The sequence below is a fragment of the Diachasmimorpha longicaudata genome, chromosome 10, assembly GCF_034640455.1.
Source record: "Diachasmimorpha longicaudata isolate KC_UGA_2023 chromosome 10, iyDiaLong2, whole genome shotgun sequence".
Lineage (NCBI taxonomy): Eukaryota > Metazoa > Arthropoda > Insecta > Hymenoptera > Braconidae > Diachasmimorpha > Diachasmimorpha longicaudata.
The window spans coordinates 4,689,567-4,709,007 of record NC_087234.1 but is presented as its reverse complement, the minus strand read 5'-3'; the positions used below and the strand labels follow the sequence as shown (position 1 = coordinate 4,709,007).

Below are 19,441 nucleotides of genomic sequence, written 5' to 3'. Positions count from 1 at the left end.
AGACCTCAACACAAAATTGTCATACTCGGTGATCCTCAATGAATAATTTTTTTTTTCGCTGTAAATCATGTATTCTAAGAAAATATGGATTTTGTTTTATGCAGTCTGAGTGGAGGACGGGTGAAGGAGAAATAAATGTACAATGGAGAAATGGTGATCGGGATTTCGAGTGCACTAAACTATCTCACTCACGAACAATTTTATGTACCTCCAAAACCTACCCCCCAACCGTCTTGGCCGGTAGTTAAGCAAAATCCGTCGTCGGCTTTTTGGATTTGAGGAAATAAAATCTGGTGAATCGTGCGATGAAGTTTCAACTCAACCTATAAGGAATGGGAAAACGGGGGGTAGGGGGGAGAGAAATACTTCGTGAATTGCACGTGTGCGTGTGGATTATATACGTGACAGTGACACGACTCCTCCACGTCTAGTCGGAAGTGCCTTTTCCTTCGACTGTGTGGGGTACCGCTCCCTCACTCGTCTGAACTGTAAAAGGGGGATGAGAGGCGATCGTAAAATTGTGGCGGCGAGAGAGTGGATTTGCGAATAGTCAGCGCCCCTGAGTTTCTTCCAAGAATATATACGCTCGCACTTAACAAAAGCTTGAGATTATATTTTCCAATTGCAGAGACTTTTCGTCTAATTAAATTGGTTCCCTTTATTTTGCTGTCATTTATTCTTTATTATATTATTTTCAGCGAATTTTGTTGCAAGCTGTGAGAACTCGTAATTGGCCATCGCCTGAAGGCCTTCAATCAATTATTTGCACTTTATAAACAACAGAAATTGATATGCATAATTGTTAGTTTTACCTCCCTTCCGCGGCGCGAGACAGTCACTTTTCAGTCGGGTGTACACAAAAAAGTGAATTGGCTGATTAGCAGGCGAGTTCGATCGAACATAAAAAATTGGAATTAATGCCACTTTAATTTCAAATCTTATTTCCTGTCTTGGAAAAATCCTTAAGAAAATTTTGAATGCAATCCCATGACGTTTACGATCAATCCACCCCATTCGGAGATATTTAGATTACTCGACGTGTCGTTTCGTGTTAAATGAAGCACGAGTGACATAAAAATTTTATTTCTCGTAGTGTGACTCATGTCTCAGGCTCTTGTACTCAACATATCCACGAAAAATCATTTCTCTTGTTTTTTTATTACTCTCTGCTTGAACGCCTGATTTCCCCGGGCCCAATTCTTATTCATGTGCCCCACACCACAAGTATATTTATTCGGACACGACGGAGGAGACGAGTACGACAAACATCCAGTGCCTCACTGGCAATACTCACTGACCTCAACGTATAATACTTGTGATTATTGATTGATAGTTAGTCAAGTTCGATTTAACGACTTACGACTTTAAAAAATTCCGGTCGTTTACAAATAACCCCTTGAAATACAATTTTTTTGCCATTGGGAAATTGGTTGTTCGACAAATAACTTCACCAAAATGCTCAAAGATTTCGAACGTCGCAATTTTATCAATCATTTCATCAGCCTTTTTTCAACACTCACCATTCAAAATGTTCACTAACGGGTCAATATCAATATTTAAAACCAGAGCTGCAAACCTGGAATAACCAAATCTTTGTAAGATGAAATGGGCCTTGCATAGAAGAAGCAGAACGGTTTTTCTTTTGAAAAAATACCTAAAGTACTTACATGTCCTCAATAACTCATTATAAAAAAATCATAAGCCATTTAGTGAAAAAATCGTTTCATTCCACTTAACACCTGAAAACCCATTCCGCCTCTCCCCCTTTTTCCGCCGAACGAACATAACCAAAACAAGCGTCGCGTTCTGGATTCGCTCACACCAACAAAAATAATGACACAATTTGTCGTCGAACATCGTCTGGATTCAATCGTAAACTTCGAATCCTCTCACCCCTTCACACCCGCGTGAGAATGGCCCCCTCTCACCTCATTCCACCCTCGATATCGTCGACCGCCCTTTCGCCCGACAAAACCTTTGCCGCGAGACCGGAGACAGACCCCACCCCCCGGGTAAATTCCCCCGTTCGCCCCCTGCCCACAAACTCAACACTCACGGCTTTACCCCCACCCCCCGTCGGAGTCCCGCTCGCCGCATGCACTCCGTCAATGTGCCAGTCTTCTCAGTGAGTTACCGACTGCACAGCCGTGAGGTTATATTCCGCGTCGCGAATTATTTTTCTCGTTACGACGAATAAATACCGAACAATTTCCAACATTAATTCCGGGAATTTTCTCACGTGCCTGTGTAGCGATACGTGTGTTTAGATACAATTCATCAACGGTAGAATAGTTCTGATGTGATTGTTATCAGTGCTTAAATGACAAAGTCATAAAACACTGGTGTTTCGTGTGTGTACCTTGTAGCGTTCACGGTCGTACCCGCAAGTCACTGTTATTATTCGTACACGGGTCTCGTGTCGATTGCAATCGATTGTTATTATCGGCGGGGGAATAGGTGGATGGGTATTTTTGTTGGTGAAGGGTGATATGGTGGAGACTAGTCATTAATGCGTTAAAAAAACAGCAGTGTGGATGAAGCGAGGAGTTGTAAAAAATTTGATAAAAAGAGAAATTCAACAAGTGGTCGATGATAAAAAGGCTACCTGGTATCCATGGGTTATGTGTAAGTGGTGTACGCGCATGTAAAGTCTGGTAACTGGGGAGGTTGGACCTTAACTTCCGGGGGGCGGTGACTTCCTGCTTGGTTTAGCCGTGCGTGTTCCACGTGACAGGCGCGAGCGCGTTTTCTCACTGCGCCGGATCTGCACGTGGGTTATCGGAAGTATTTTGCATCTTTCGGTGGAATTTGACATCTCGTGGGTGGTTGGAGAGAGAAGAAAGGGCCTGACTATTGAGGAACAACTGGCTTGATTGGTACTGGGGGACTCGGTGGATTGAACACTGAGACGTTGACTGGGAGCTGGACGTCAGGACTGCTTTGCGTTGGTGAGGAGGATGGGGAACGCGGGCGTTCTCACCGGGGACGTGGTCTGAGGGCAGTCGGGATTTTTTGAGTGGTAAGTTTCTCAGTTTATTAATTAAATTGCACATAGGTTATGAAATTGAAGAATAAAATATAAGGATGTGTCAAAAACGAAGGGGTAAAAATTGGAGATTGGGCTGTCTTGGTGAAGATAAAAATTGTCTGACGGGGCCGATGATTAGCGTTTCTGGAAAGTATAAAATCGAAGAAGTTCCTGGAATATTCTGACGAAATTCCTGAAACCCTTCCTATTCCTGCCAAATTTCTAATACTGGTTGAATATTTGGAACACTTTTGTTATGAGAAGGATCTTTTCAAAATTGCTAGAAGTTGATTGATTTTTCTAGTACGGGACCTCCTGTGTAAAAATCTTTTCTCGGAGAATTGTAGAACTTCTTAATACCTCTTAAAAGTGTACTACGTGCAAATATTCCATCGTCTTGATTTTCCTATAACTAGACCGGACGCGGGTGCTGATCTATCACCACATTCATTTGAAAGAAGATTCCTTTTCTTTGTTTACATTTCAAATGCGTTGAATTTCATTCATTCATAAATGCTTAAAGAGATAAATGGTAAATGAACAATTAATGAGTAATTTTGAATCTTTTATCAATTCCTTTTCCGCCTCAATCACTGCGCGTCTACAAAAAGACCTTTGACGAATCGATTTTCAAGAATATTGAGAATACTTGATATGTGTGGACAAAAATGAATCATCTGTATATAGCTGTTTTTCAGTCCATCTCAGTATGTATAGTTTTTATAGTTTTTCTCCAAACAGTACCGAAATATTTAGAATGGTTTTAATAAATAAAACCAAAGAAGAAACAGAAAGGAATGCATGAACAAGGGCCTTTTGTCAAATGAGTCTAGAGTGTCAAATCTTTGAAAGAAAGATATACCTTCTGCGTGCGATAATAAATAATTAAAGTTAATAGTTAAATTGTTTTTATATTATTGAAACAATCCCTATCCATAATCCAATAAAGAAAATGATTTTTTTAGTTTCAGTTATTTTCCTCCGTTAATTAAATTGAAATTTAGGTTTCCATTTTAGCCTTCATGAAAATTCAACGCAAGACAATTGTACTCACGAAAACCGTTTTGCTTACCGGTCACCCGGGTGTACAATGGGATTTTAACGAAAAAAGGCAAAGGAACCGAAAAGACAGTTCTCGCACCGGCGGGTGGGTCATGACTGTTTCGATATTTTACCTCTCCCCATGGATAAATTCAGAAGCTCAAGATTCAATGATTGCATTGCTACGGGGGACAGGGGAGGATAAAATGAAAAAAACCGGAAGGGAGAAATCGTGATAAACCGAAAACAACTCGGTGCGAGGCCAGTTGGGTAGGAGAAAGAGAGAAGATTATATTATTCGCAGCGGTTACACGGGTCTCTGGCTCGGGACACAATTAGGAGATATCGTGCTTAATGATTAGGATGGGTTCAAGACCATTTCTCTTACATTCCCACAATACTATTTTTTTTTTTGACTGTTGCAAACTGCAACAAGGTACAATGTAGGTCGACACGAATAGCTGATGGTTGGTAGCAGAATTGATTGAATAGTCTGTTGCTCATACAATGTTGCTCACGGACACTCACTTGTTTACTAAATTATGTGGATAAACACTGGTAGTTTTTTATGGGAATGGAAGTGTGCCACGTGCGAAGGATATTTCTACAGTTTTTCGTCGATTTTTCTTATTTGGATAACAACCGGTTTTTTACGAAGCCGTTGGCAAAAAAGTTTGTCTCGATATACTTCACTTTGGAATTTTTTAATGCAAACGAGGCGCTGCGGGAATTCTTAATTGATAATGAAATTTCTATTTTTTTTTGTTTATGCAAAGGTAGAGAAATAATCCGGAAGTTTCAATGGGAAATTTATGAAGACTCAATAATGATCAATCTAATGTCTTACCACTTCTCTTAACTAATGGCGCGAAAATAATTACGTTGTAATTATAAAAATGACATTAAGGCGAAAAAGACCCAAATGAGAACCAAACATACATTACAAAATAGATCAATGCTTCCGAAACTCTTGCTTCATTCGTCCCTCATGTCCATTGATTCGTCACTACGTTAATTATTTCCATTGCTGCCTATTAGAATCGGAAATAGTCTCGCTATCTCGAGACCTTTCACACCTTTCTCAACAAAATATTAATTTCTATAGTTGAAGTTTTTCGAGGCCCTGAGGTGTAATATCACGCAAATAGTAGAAACTAGAGACTTCAATTTGCTTGAGACTTTACGAAATACTAGCAACAAAGAATTTCATCCATAATGTATAAACAGGTGAACGGTGTTCACCACTGGGCTTTACCCTTCAATACTTATCGATTCAACTCACGAAGAATCGTCTCTGTTCAGTATTTTGTAATGTGGTTATACTACAATGTAACTTTTCACGTAATATTTCCATAATTTTCACACTTGTTCAAATGAATGTTTACTTTGATCATTATCTGATTAGTCGTGGAGAAAATTACATTGATGCGCGGTTATACTTTCCTGGGAATCAATAATATAGAGGTAGACCATCGTTCCACAATTTCCTGCAGTCGTCAACTTCAAAATTGTACAGCTACCCAAAAGTTAGGATATTGGACGGAAAAATGTGGGTGTTTGTTGATTAGTAAAGGTTCGATTCCCGTAATGTAAGAGGTTTTTTCTGTCCGTGAGACGTTTGATAAATACGAAACGATATTTAAAACGAAAAATGAACAGGCAATTTTTAAAATACTGAACAACTTAACGGTGACAAGTTGTACGATAACATTTACTTTACTCGCAATCAACTGAATGCTTGTATTAACAGACGACGACCAATTTTGTGATATATGAACATAATAGAGAATACTATTATGATCGGTCTACAAAAGGTTTCACATTAAGTGACACCTGAAAAACATTATTTTTATCAGTCGAAAATATAGGCTGATGGGAACCGGTACTAAGACGATTCCATTGATTTTTCTAATACATTTTTAATTTTGATGAAAATCGGTAAAACAATTACTATTTTGCTTTTTAATTTTCAGGCAGAATAAACATCAGCGAACGTCGAAGTGCTCAAGTGATGAATGAAGTACAATTACCAGTGATACTAATCGTGATATCCAAAGTCCGATGAAATTACAAATTATAGTAAATTCTAAACAACAGTGATCAGAACATTGACAAAATGAATGTGGATAACGAGACAAGTTCAACGAGTTCGGACTCTAAAACGGTCACCTTAACAAATACAAGCGTTGTACGTCGTGCACCACCACAATGTGCACGCTGCCGTATTCATGGATTGAAAATGGTCCTCAAGTCCCACAAAAGATATTGCAAATACAGATACTGCAGATGTGAGAAGTGTATTCTTATCAAAGAGCGACAGAGGGTGATGGCATTGCAAACGGCGTTGAAGAGAGCACAGGATCAGGATGCAAAGCCACGAAGACAACATGAGGTTATTTTTTCTTTGTTCCTTTGGGGGTGAAAAAAATATTTAAAAAATTATTAATATAAACATTACCCTGACATTATGGGAAAATTATGAAAATTCATTTCAGTAGTGTCAAAGCATATATCGTTACTAGTCGGTATTTCGATTCATTTGAATTTACCCTCTTGAATGAGAGTATGAGTATCATACGCGACATATTTAACTAAAATTAATTTGGCTAATGCACTGCCCCGTACCATGATTTTCTATCAATTCTGAAACATTGAGGCCCTTTGGGAGGGAGCAATTAAAAAATTCGTTCTATCGACAATTTGACTTGATGCATATATTTTTTTCAGCAGGTGGAACCACAACCAATGAATCTGAATATTGACAGACCGATGTCAGTACCACAGCCAGCTCGTAGTCTAGAGAATAGCTGTGCTGATTCTGGATGCAGCAGCAGTGCCGATTCGCCATTCAGCAATCATGGCGGCACAGGTTCACACACTGGTATTTTCACAGTTCCATCATCAAGCAAACTACCGCAGTCCCACAACATCCACTCGTCGTCGGCTACAGAATTGCCAGAACGAAATTGTATAACGAAATTTACCACTTTTAATTATTACTCGATAGTGTCTATTTTACGAAATATTGCATGAGACATTTTTATATTTGACGCGAGCCTACCTGTTGCTCTTGGAGTACAATCTCCTGGGGTTTCAACACATTAAATACTTGAAATAATTGTGGCGTTGCCTCTTGGTCGCCCTTCGCGACCTGATGACTTGATCATCTCCGCGGGGAACTCACGCCCATTCTATTTCGAGGGAAACATTGCCGAGTTGAGTCTATTGTTGAATTGACGTGAAGACGCTTCGCCAACTGTATTTTATTCTCATCGGAGCGTTCGGTCAAGATCCTGATGATGCAAAAATATTTCTGGCGCTTTAATTGCCGTATGTTTATCCGTAAACTCAATTCACTCATTAAATTCGTCCAGCGGCCATTTAATTAACCAAATCGTTAAGCGTGCTTGCAATATTCACTATTTACTCAGTCGACGAGTTCAGACTTCCCTCCAGTCATTTCTCCATGTGCCATAATCGAAGGATGAACTTTTACGTCCCCTCAATATTAACGTTAAAACCTAATGACTGAATGCCGTCCGTTGTGCAATGAGAAATTCCCTACCACAGAGCGATCAATGCACAAAACTTCATTCTGCGGAATGAATCACAAAGGAAAGCATTCCAAGAGAAAGAGAGAAAGAGAGAATACAATGTACCCGTGTTGGAGTGGTGGGGGTTTTTTCATCATGACTGAGTAAAAACCAAGAATACAAATGATATCCTCAGACGCTAGATAATAATGCGACAATAATTACGAGAATAAATAAGGCATTAATGATACTGGGGACCTCCTTGCTCGAACAAAGAGCGACATTGAGCTTCGAAAAATTACCCAATCAACTAGAGCAAAATATCTCCCTCAAATTCCTGAGATGTACTTTATAAAGCAGTTAAACAGACAAGCCTTCTGCTGTCATGAATAATCTTGGATGTGACATCAACTGGTTGAATATGATAGTGAATAATAAATTGGTGAATATTCACTCATTAATTATTCGTATATTATCATAGTATATCACACTAAATTTAAACAATAATTATTGATATGTTTTTGAGTAAATGGCACGAGTAGTTATACATAATATTTCAAAATTCGGGCGCAACTGCTCGTTGAAAAATCCAAGCGACTCTTTCACTTGACAGTCACGGCCGAATGTCGAGTTCCCCCGTGAATTTTACGATCGCTCCTATTGGTTGCTGGGCCATTCGTACCCGGCTAATATAATACGGACTTATAACCAAAGCCAAAACCTAGGATCTCACTCACTCATACACATAAAGTGCATAATCTCTCTTTCCCACTCCCTTCTCTTCTGGGCTTGGTGCTTTTACGAGCGGCCCGCACGTTTTAAAAAGTTATCGTTATTTTGCTCGGTTTCTCGTGAAATAGTTTTCTCTCGTTTTCTTTTCCCACTGCACATGTGTAGATATACTTGTTTTAGTATCACCAGTCAGTAGTATAACGATTTTTACTGTTGCTGGACGAATTTATGGATTTCCGGATTTACTTCTTTAATATTTTGTGGAAAAGTTACTGTTCAGGAAAAATCGCACTGTTGAGAGGTTTTGAAATAATCGGTAAACTTGTCGGAAGGGTTTATTGGAGTATTGTATCAACGAAACTTCGAAGAATTTCGTTGTTCAAAGAATGCAGTTTTAATTTTCAAAGATATTTCATCTGTTTTTAGCATTTCACTCGGTGAATGAAAAAAGCAGAAGAATTTTTACAGTTGCCCGAAAAATTTATGGATCGTAGTTTTATCTTTTTTATGTATTTCCGAAAATTTACTGTCTACGGAACATGCCTTAAATTTTAAAAATTTATTTCAAGATTGTCATTCTTTTCAAATTTAACATTTTATCAAGTTTATTTCAAGATTTCACGGTATTATGGTTTTAAAAACATTTGAAAGAATTTCATAATTAAAGAGACCAAGTTTTGACTGCTAAAGATACGTAAATTTTCCGGGGACCCAAAATACTGCACTCCAATTGGTCGAAATCCATATCTAGAAATTTGCAATTCAATTCCCCAAATTTAATTCACTATCATTCGTCTGGAAATAATTACCAAATTGTCCATGAAATATCAAATTTGCTTTGGTGCAACGGTCGCAATTATTAAATTTGGGGGAGTGGAAATATGAAGAAATCTGCATTTATCGTCTGGCCTTGGAACTAAACTTACTCCAGACGAAATAACAAACGAGAAAGGGCTTTTAGCGGTGGTATGGATACGAAAGAGTGATTATTACGAGAATATGAGGGGTTCTAAAGGCTCGTTTTACGAGGTTTGCATTTCGAGCCATCGAGCAGTGGCGTTTTAATAACCTATCACGCGTACCACTCATTATGACGTTGAAACCCTCACATCCGGAGAGGATAGTATAATCGCATAATCATTGGCGAGTATCAGTGGCTAGTTGACATTCTGTCTACGTATTTATCGTTCATAATCGATTGAACAAACTGAATTAAATTATTTATTTTTATCACGCCAAGCGTAAACCCCACTTTTTACCCACGTGAAATATCCGTAATATGTCCTCTTTCCATGCATTATGCACAGAGACGAATATGCAATTGTAATCTCTATCGTTCCCATCATTCCCTCATGCGTCGGGGAATCCCGAAGTTCATAATTTCCATTGAACATTTCATTATTAGCGAGTGATCAAACAACCGATTTCGATGCGAGTTCGGGAAAGTAATATTTCGCTCCTGGGATTATATTACTCGCTTTTTTTATTGAACAACAATTACAGCTGAGATTGTCTGACTTGCGCGCTCTTTATAAAATCCCAGGAAAAGTTAACCGTCACGAGCTAATGTTTTTCAAATAATAGAAATTTGTGTTCCCGTATCGCAAATTTTTTTCTTCTTCAGTTCGTTAAAAAAAATTTTGTTGAACTGGCATCTCTCTCCGCCATTAATTTTGATGCAATAAATTTGCCTCACTTTCTTGGATAATTTTCACCGAAATTTTCCTCCCTGACAGATCATAAATCTGTTGACATAGGTCGCGCGTGGCTTTGATCTGTTACCGCCTTGACCTGCCACCACTTGAGACGATTCTTACGAATTTTTGTGGTTTGTGACTATTTTGTACGCCCTATAGTACTTCTTATGGCCAGAGAAACTTGGGTTATATGGAGGTTCAACGTGCCCTTCGTTACATGAGACGCGTGTCGACGTGGGGCTGTCTTTTACGACCTCTCGGGATAAATCCCCGATAACAGAAGGTTCTCACAATATGACGGGTCTAAAGATCGTATTACAAGGGCAAGAAAACTGTGAAGGGTTTAGACTCGTTGATTGCTCGTGATGTTTTCTATTGATTGATCGATTCGACTGGATGTGATTTGTTGATGTAAATAGATTCTAATAGCTGTTTGTCATCAGTTCTCATTGATTTGTCTTTTGCATAGAGGGGCGATAAGCTCGAGGCCGCTTATTACACTGCACGGAGAGAGCAGTAAGAGGAAAATTACCGTACTTGGATAGTAGGCCTCACTTGCATTATTTAGTCAGTTTTATTTATCAAGATATTCATTGTCAATTTTTACGGATTTATTTGGTCCGCCTGAAAAAAGTCCTTGCAAGTTAGCTGAAGTCGTTGCAGTCCCATTAAGGAAGACTTCTTTGAAAAAAAAACTGAAAATCAAATTTTTTTGAAACCATTTGACATTTTAAAAATATAGGAATTTATGAGCTACTGCATTAGCTAGTCAAGTGATTGAACTGGATGATCGCATCTATAGTCGATTAATTAGTAATGAATGTACTGCTAAATTCAATCAATGGAATGATTGTCTGATGAGGATTGAAAGGTGTGTGGTCTCTATCACGAGGGCTTTAGCTCCCTATAGAGCATAAAATTGAATACTTTTCTCGAGTCAATTTATCATGCAGAATCATGGACAATTTCTCTTACCCCAAGCCATGAGATTGATGAGAATATCACAGCATTACTTAGTATATCACTACTGATAATTATTTGATGAATTAAGATGAGAAGCCTTGAGTATGAGATATGCCATCGCAATCAATCTATCTTCACAACCGGTTGTTGGCGCGTGGTAGAGTCAGGGCTCGGCTTCTCGGTGAATCACTTCATCAGACGCAACTTTTTCATTTTTAGTTTTTTTGTCATTCAGGGAAAATTATGGAGAGAATATTGCGATCGTTCTTTGCGGCTCCTTTAACCTTTGACGCGTTTATCAGAGGATCTTGTGGGTTTATGTGATTATTGGAAATTTTTTTCATAGTTTGTACTCTAAGAGTGAAACCTAGGGATCTGTACTTTTAATTAGTACGTGGAAATGTTAGTTTTATCCCAAAAATTAGCCACCCATTTCTAATTTTTGTAACAAATTTGACTGAAAAATTGGTCGATTGTTATTCAGTCCCACGTTTCACCCTCTAAAGGTCTAATTTTTATCCAAAATTTCTTTCTGTGGGGTGAATCTAGGCTTCAGTAAAAAAAAAAGCTGAGTTTAAATGGCTTTGTAGCCTTTCCGGTTAAAGCTCGGGTTATCTATGGAGGAACTATAGACATTGTTAGTGAGTGATAAATCTAGGCTTATCATTTCGTTAATTGCCAAAGGAAGAATATATTAGCTCAACTTTGTGATTTCGCTGAATTTCCGCAGATCAATTAATGCTATGTCATTCATACTTTTTATTGATTTTTCCATCAGACTCCAAATTTTCAACATCGATATGCCCTTCCAATATCGCAGTATCGTCGCCGGAGTGGCAGCTTGACTGGTGGCTCAATGACTGGAGGGTAGACACTATTAACAGGCAATAAGATTGCTATTAGTTCTTGAGCTGATGGAATAATGGAATTACTCGGTCTGGAGGGGAAACTTGGATATCGAGGAAGGTTGAGGCATAACATTTGTTCACCTCTGTAGATTCTTCTACCTGAAGCGTGCGAGCACAGCACGTGGTAGAAACAAAGCAGTATTGACTTCCGGATTGTAAAGCGTGTTGGTCGGATTCTTTTTCCCATTAAAAACTTTCTTGAATTAACAGTTATAGCAAAAATAGATATATTTTTGTTCCAAATCTTTTAGTTGAGAAGTATAAACCCAGTTTGAGAAATTGCGATGTGTCTTCCGAAGTGGTCGAATTGGAGGCAATAAGGGAATGGGTCAAAGAAAGATGAATTAATGTTAATGTTGTTTGCGAATATTTTTCCGCGGAAAATTCCAAATGAATAATGAGAGGTGTGTGATCATTCTTCAGGAAGTTATGGGTCAAATGTGCGTTAAGTCCATTGTTTAACGTGGAAAGGTTAAAGCACAACTTTTCATTAATTTTGAGCAAAGTTTTTGCCTTTACAAAACCTTGTTCTTAGTCTTATAATAAAGCCAGTTGATGAATGATTTCAAATGTCAATTCGAAAGGTCGGAATTGATCTTGACCCCTACGTGGCCAACCCCCTCGTGTCGTGAAATTCTAACGGCGATGGCAACGGACAACGATACTCGGATTTGTAGCTATCCAACGATTCCTCACGACTATAGTCTCTGTTTTTTTTTCATTTTATCGAGTTATTCGTTAGCCCCCAACATTTTGGAGGTCCCTGAAGCTGGCATAGATAATGGTGATCCCTGAGGATTACCCTAATGGTTTAGATTTCCCTCCATTTCCTCTGGAACTCGGCTAAGGTACATTGCCTGAGCCGGCTCCAGGTATCTGCCAGTTGGTTATCTCTTGTGACTGGATATTTACAAGCTCATCATAATGCTCTTTTGACTTCTGTTTTCCATTTAATTTTTCTGTAATCTCCAAAGCAATATTGCAGTTCGACAGTTACTCCCGAACAGTGAGGGACCAGGGGTTGCTGAGGGCAGTAAAAGCTATATGGTCACAGTCTAGCGGGTTCAACCAGTCTCAACGTGGTTTTTACGACATCTACGGTTAAATGATCTGACATTCTATCCCTCAGTTGTGCACTCCTTCTATTTCCGCACTTCTTTCGTCATGAAACAGGCAAAGGAAAAACATAATCATAAAACTTCTAGCCTAACAATATTTATGCGAATTTTAATCAATTAACTTTCACATCTTTCATTTTTTAATAAAACGGGAAAATTTCGTTGTGGACTATTCCTATTGCTACAAGAATTTTCTTAGATTTTTTGAGTAACTTTGACATTCAATGATTTGACTTCGTTAACGCTATTAAAGGATTATAATTTTAGCAGTTGGCATTTTCCAGTCACAGTAGAGAAGTAATTTATTGATAAGACCTTCATTCTGTTTAATAACATACAGTACAGTTTCGAGGCACGTAGCTGTTGTATGAAACAGTGTATTTAATATTTACTGGCTGTTAATTATCGACTACGAAGATAATTTTGTAATGCCTTAATGACCTCTCTGTTCAGATTTTGTTTCTTTTCATGCGGCAAATGACTCCAGTGTTCTTTTCGCGAGGTAATGTCATTTAAGAGATAATGTAAGTACATACCTTCCTTGTCTTCGTTGGTATTACGTCTCCGTTTCGTCGTCGGTGGATTACATTGAGTCGGGTGAGGAAGAGAATTCTTGGAAGAACGGATTTCGACGTTCATCGGATTTAGGTTGTTGAAGGAAACTTTACGATTATTTATCGGCGAATGGGCTATGTCCACCTGAAACCAACGAATTTTTTCCCCTCGGGGCATCCATTCGCTTGTCTTTTTGGATTAGTTCCTAGGTGTGACTGTTGCAACATATCCCAGGAACATTTTCATCTTGTCCGCGTCATCTATATGCATTCTCGCAAAATTTTATTGTCCTCCAAAAAAGGGAAGAAGTGGTGGTTTGCTTAGAGGTAGCGTACGGAACGGGGATTGGGGAGGATGTTTTACGACAACAGTTGACAGGAATTTTACAGCTTCCGAAATGCCATATAGTAGAGCCCTCGTAAAAAGCCATCTTTTACTTGAGACTCGTTTGACAAGGTTCGGACTTACTTTTATTTTATTCGATCTCCTAACGAGTGAAATGTAAATCTGCATTTTTGGTGAATCCTCTTCGCCTTTTGGAGAATAAATTTCTAGGGTTTGTCATTGCGAAAGGCAACGCACTAGATTTCCTTTAAATAATTCGCCTTGAGATTACTCATTAGATCAAGCAATTTTCCTCAAATTTTTTTCTCCACGCAGGTTTTTCCCTTTTTCCAGGGACATTATCGATCCCGTATTTATGCGTGTGTATTTCTGCAGGTAAAATTTCGAGTTCTCATCTGACGAGGGGGATTCAATTACGCACAACAACAGTATCATCACTACAAAGCCACCTCTGTACAACCCCTTACCATTTCTCGCGTGCCTCGTGTCTGTGTTATTCGATGGCCATCCGTATTTTCTCTATTTCTATCTCTGTCTTCCTCTCTTTCCCCCTCACTCTTTCTCTCTCTCTCTCTCTTTGCAACATGAATATTCCCTGGTATGGTTGTCGGACAGTGAGGATTTACACAGAACACATCATGAACTCTGCATGACGAGTCCCTGCTGGACAGACACATGGATCTTACCCCTAAACAAAGGGCTTTTTTAAACCCGAGAGATCGGTTGCAAACCCTACACGAGTATTCTGATATTTCACTGTGAACAATTCGTACAGAGTCTCATTATTTTTTTATCTCTGTTTAACGCACTTCTACGCTCCATCAGTCTTTTAATTTGTCTCTGGGATATCCGGACGATTTTCCAGGGTCCGGGTGATTGTTAAATCCTCTTTTTATGTCTTACCAGGGATATGATACTTGAAATAAATAATTTTTCTCCTCAAATCTAATTCAATTCCTCTTTTACTGAGAATTTCGACATTGAAAATTTTAAATTTTCTCAAAAACTCCGGGGCACCCAATTATCCCACGAAATTCAATAGAAACCCGGAGAATTCCGGTTAACATATTGCCGCATAAACGGAAGTTCTGTGGCAAAGTGTATCGCCCAGTTCTGTTCCTTTTGTTCAGCTATGTTGCATCACACCACACTCCGGTTCTAGTCGGATGCGAACAAGAAGTGTATTGTGTCAACTTGCCACGTATCATCAGAGAGGAAACGAGTTAACGATTCTATCAGTCATAATAAACAATCGGTTATCCAAATAGCATGATCTCAGTACGGCATTCATTCATACCACCATGACATATGATACCCAATGTTGAAAAAAAAAAATTATTGTGCATTATCATCTCAACTCCGAGAATCAATGTCAAATGGGCTACGTACCGATCAAATAACTTCATTCAGCAATATGAAAAGTGAACTACAGCCCTTCTCACATTCCCATAATGTTCTCAAGTCACTTGATAATGGACAATGGAACGCATGGGTGACATTATACCGACAAATATGATTGAACAGTTGCGCTAAAGAAATACCTATTTTTCAATTTAGCCTGAACATTTTTAACTTTAAATAGGTGGCTTAGACACTTGTGAATCTGCCCAAATACCTCCAAAAGCAACTGGCCTTGAAATAGTTATCCACACTTTTTGTCGGTTACCAAAAGATAATTTTATGATTTTCCTTTATTTTTATCGTTCGAAATGAAGACCTTCGACTTGAATTTTCATTCACAGGGACAAGACCTTGAACGCACATTTACGTCTTTGGCAGACGGTAGTGGTGTCTATCAGTGTATTGTCGATGCGCAAAGAGAGGAATCATCATCCCCCTTCCCGACCCCTTCCTCAACGTATGCGGAAACCGGGGATTCACGATGTTGCGCAATTGAAATGTTGCAAATAATGCTGATCATGCAAAATGAGATGGTATTTCTCGGCATGCACTGCGGTATCGACAGTCCGTTAAATAATAATCATTTGGGAGCAGTAGAAAGTAGTCTGACTTGGAAAATAATGGGTAATCATTTTCGATATCATTGAAGCGAAATCACTTTCCTCGTATGTCAGTGGTGGATGAATAGGGATGTGGAGACAAGTAGCAGCGCAATGGGTAATTGGGTTCTGATCTTGTCCCTTTCGAATTTATGAATTTTTGATTTTGCCCTAAAATTTTAGGGGAATTGCGACGCAATAAAAATATCAGTAACTCTTGACAATTCCGTATTTGCCAATGAATTTAAAATGACAGACCGATGGGACAATTTCAGGTGGTTTTAAAATTTCCGATCAATGACTGATATATTATTGGGGATGAAAGTAGATCACATTCGGCTTCTCGATGCGCCTGTGCCACCTGCAGTGGTCTTTGTCTAGTTGAGAATACCATTCACGTACCAAAAACGGTCTGGCGGCTTTTTGTGGGCGGAGTCGCGACAACGCTATGCAACCGCATTGGTTAGCGTAATGTCTGATATATCATGCCGTTGTGGAGTGGAAACTGTTGTCCTATACGAAGGGGTGGTTTACAGTTTGTGCCATTTTCACTTGACTTTCTCAAATCAATAATTATCACAGTCTCACACATTGAAATCATTTATGGGCGGCAGAAAGGGGGAGGGGGCGGAATAACTATTCTCGTAACCAGATTCTTGACTGTGGGAATTGCAAACAAATGCGATAAGTATTTCATTTATTTTCAAGCCAAATGACATATCTAAAATTTTATATTGAGTATTTTTTCGAAGCCGGAAATATCAGTCCGAGAAATTCTGTTAAATTAAAGTTCTGTTTAGTTTATATGATTACGATTGATTTAATTGAGTCACGGTGATCTTGTATTTCTGCTGAAGCACAAATGAAGACAGCCCAAAATCAATATATTAACTCAGTGATTCATTCTGATGTTTCAGGTGAAAACGTGGAAGTCCTGTTGGAGTACAGTGTCAAGTTACTCGAGCAATTTTGGTATTCATGGGACATATTACCGCTGATGTACGTCATACTCAAGGATGCCAAGGCAGATATCGACGAAGCTCGAAGACGCATTGCACAAGGTAAAGCCTCCATAAGTTCCTCATAACACCATTTGCTGAAAGTCAGGTGAACTGATTATGTGGCCCTGGGGAAAAATAGAGTTCACAGATCCATGAAGCCTAGGACTCTAATTTACCCCACATTCACATACACCACAAGTCACAAATGCTCGGCGGTTATGAGACGAGCATTGGTGACTTTTTTTTCTTCACCTCTTTACAAATAACGGAATTGAACTGGTTTCGTATGTCAGTGTCTCCATCCTCGTTGATTGCCATTTAACTACTACGGTTGCAACATCGAATTATTCTATACTCGAGCAATAAGTTTATCGTTCAATCCATATTTGGCAGACGACGGTGACACTGACAGACATCAATGCATTTACCCTATTTTATGATTTATTTTCTTCCCCTCCGCAGCAGTTGACACCTTTCGCGTTAAATTGACATTCGCCACGATGGTGATATAGAACTTCCATTTTGCCAAAAACATCTTTGTTAATGATTCCATGCAGTCAAGTGTTCTGCTCAAAATTTTGATATTTTCACTGCTGAATTCACAGTGCCAACATTTGTTCACAATATTTGTGTAGAGTAATTTCGCATTATTTTCTTCGTGGATTGATACGATGATGCAGTAATGAGGAGTGACATCAATGAAGATGATCGATCAGTGGAGATGATGCAACGCCTGCAAGATGATGACTGCTCAGAAGATTTTCTCCTCGCTGTTTTTCGGGACAACTTGTTCCTAGTCTATTGACGTTTATTTGATAGTATCTATCGGTTGTAGTTGAAAATTATTGCGAATCAGGGACGTTCCACTATGAAGATTTCAGTGTACGATGGGCCTAAGTCGGGGTAAATGTTCGGCTGATTGCAGATGACAATAAGGTAATGTCGATTGTTACGAGTTCATGTTCATGAAGACAGGTTGAGTGCAGTTTTTGTGGATTTGGGTAATTAATTCTCTATAAGAATTGGTGGAGCTTGTGGAGGGCGAATTCTAATCTTTGTTTAAGTTCGATTATTGAGTTTCATCTTGTTTATTTGTCGTTTCGAGAAAGAAGATTTCGAATAAACACAAAGAAATTGTAGGGCTTTTTTTTAATTTTTCCGATTCTCTGTTGAAGGAAAGCTACTTGACAGGTGAATAAACAAATACCCTAGTTATTAATAATCAATTTAACGAAATCGTCACCTCCGGTCGTTTTATTTCATTGTAATTTAGCGACCGGTAAACGGTGAGAGAAACCCTAATGAAGTCCATTACACTTTTTATTGTTAAATTCATTAAAAAACTATAACATTCACAATATAACTGTTGATGATAAGAATCGACTTGTAAATGTCATTCACAGTTTACCAAAAGTGCTATATATTCATTGAATTATAATGCTTGCAATCGGGAAGAATATTTATGAACTGGGATAATGAACATTTGCAATTCACTGAAGTGATAGGAGGATGCATTCAGAAAAAACGGATTTTTAAAAATACACCGCTTGTCTATTTTAGATGTAGAGGCTTCCATACAATAAGAGCAAATTCTATCTTCTAAACATTTTTACTCGTCACTAGGAGGAAATATGTAGATAAATTCGTCCAGTTGAGGTCAACCCATCGTCCGTTAATTCAATAATCTATTGAAAGTCCATTTGCAAAAAAGTATACTGTGTCGTTGAATACTCATTGCATGTAGATAAATATATAATCACTTCTCGCGATATCAGCATTTTTAGCGATAAATCCCGCCATTCCTCAAAACGCGATAAACAATTTTTCCTTCAAACTGAAAATGCGGCTTGAAAATTTTTGCGAGATATTTATACTCTTTTAACTTCTACTATGCCTCAAAAAATTGCGTAATTTTGCCAAATCACCATGATTCGAATGACCGTACGGGAAGACGGGTATTTATTTCATTCAATTCAGTTAATTTCTCGAACCAATGAACTAAATGACAAATTAAAACGTTATTTTTCGCCTTCATTTGATTGAGTCAATTTAACATTTTCTGCTCTTCAGGTTATCATGTTGAGCGTGTGCATGAGCAGTTTAAATAGATATGAAAAAATTCAAACCATGTATTGAAGCCCCACTCGGTCGTTATAGAATCGTTCAGACGTTGCCAAGTGGATAATATCCTTCAATGAATTGCAGCCAACAACTTGATACAAAACATTTTGTTAAATTGAATTATCCGTCACTTGCTACCGTTACACTATCTTAACTTAATGCTCTCTTGTGTCGATAATCACTGTAATTGTGCCAGTACAACGAGAAATTAACCTCCCACTTTTGAAAGATAATTCTAGAAATTATTATTCATCGCTGTCACCACCGACGAGTAGTCGATTCGGAAAAAAATCCGGAAGAATTTTTTCCCTAAGATATAGTCTTTTCCGGAGTATATTCCATTCCTTTTATTGATCTGCGAAAATTCACCGACAACCCACGATCTGTTACTGTACTTCT

The 19,441-nt window shown here is 38.5% G+C and overlaps 1 protein-coding gene and 1 long non-coding RNA gene across 4 annotated transcripts in view; one reads left to right on the top strand and one right to left on the bottom strand.

Moving 5' to 3' along the window:
* Positions 1–1,285: 1,285 nt before the first annotated feature.
* Positions 1,286–1,988, bottom strand: LOC135166951 (uncharacterized). Its single transcript, XR_010299774.1, has 3 exons — positions 1,668–1,988; positions 1,361–1,576; positions 1,286–1,312 (listed from the first exon to the last, which is right to left on the bottom strand). It is a non-coding gene; the product is annotated as an uncharacterized LOC135166951 (long non-coding RNA).
* Positions 1,989–2,118: 130 nt separating this feature from the next.
* Positions 2,119–19,441, top strand: part of LOC135166947 (protein doublesex) — a 31,917-nt gene continuing 14,594 nt past the window's right edge. Inside the window, exons 1-4 of one of the 3 annotated variants that reach the window (XM_064129715.1) lie at positions 2,119–3,019; positions 6,043–6,461; positions 6,797–6,950; positions 16,838–16,981. In XM_064129715.1, coding sequence (XP_063985785.1) covers positions 6,186–6,461; positions 6,797–6,950; positions 16,838–16,981 — 574 coding nt within the window. In that variant the 5' untranslated portion in view covers positions 2,119–3,019; positions 6,043–6,185. Of the gene's footprint in view, positions 3,020–6,042; positions 6,462–6,796; positions 7,038–16,837; positions 16,982–19,441 lie in introns of all 3 variants that reach the window. The other 2 variants (XM_064129713.1, XM_064129714.1) reach the window with 2 other exon arrangements.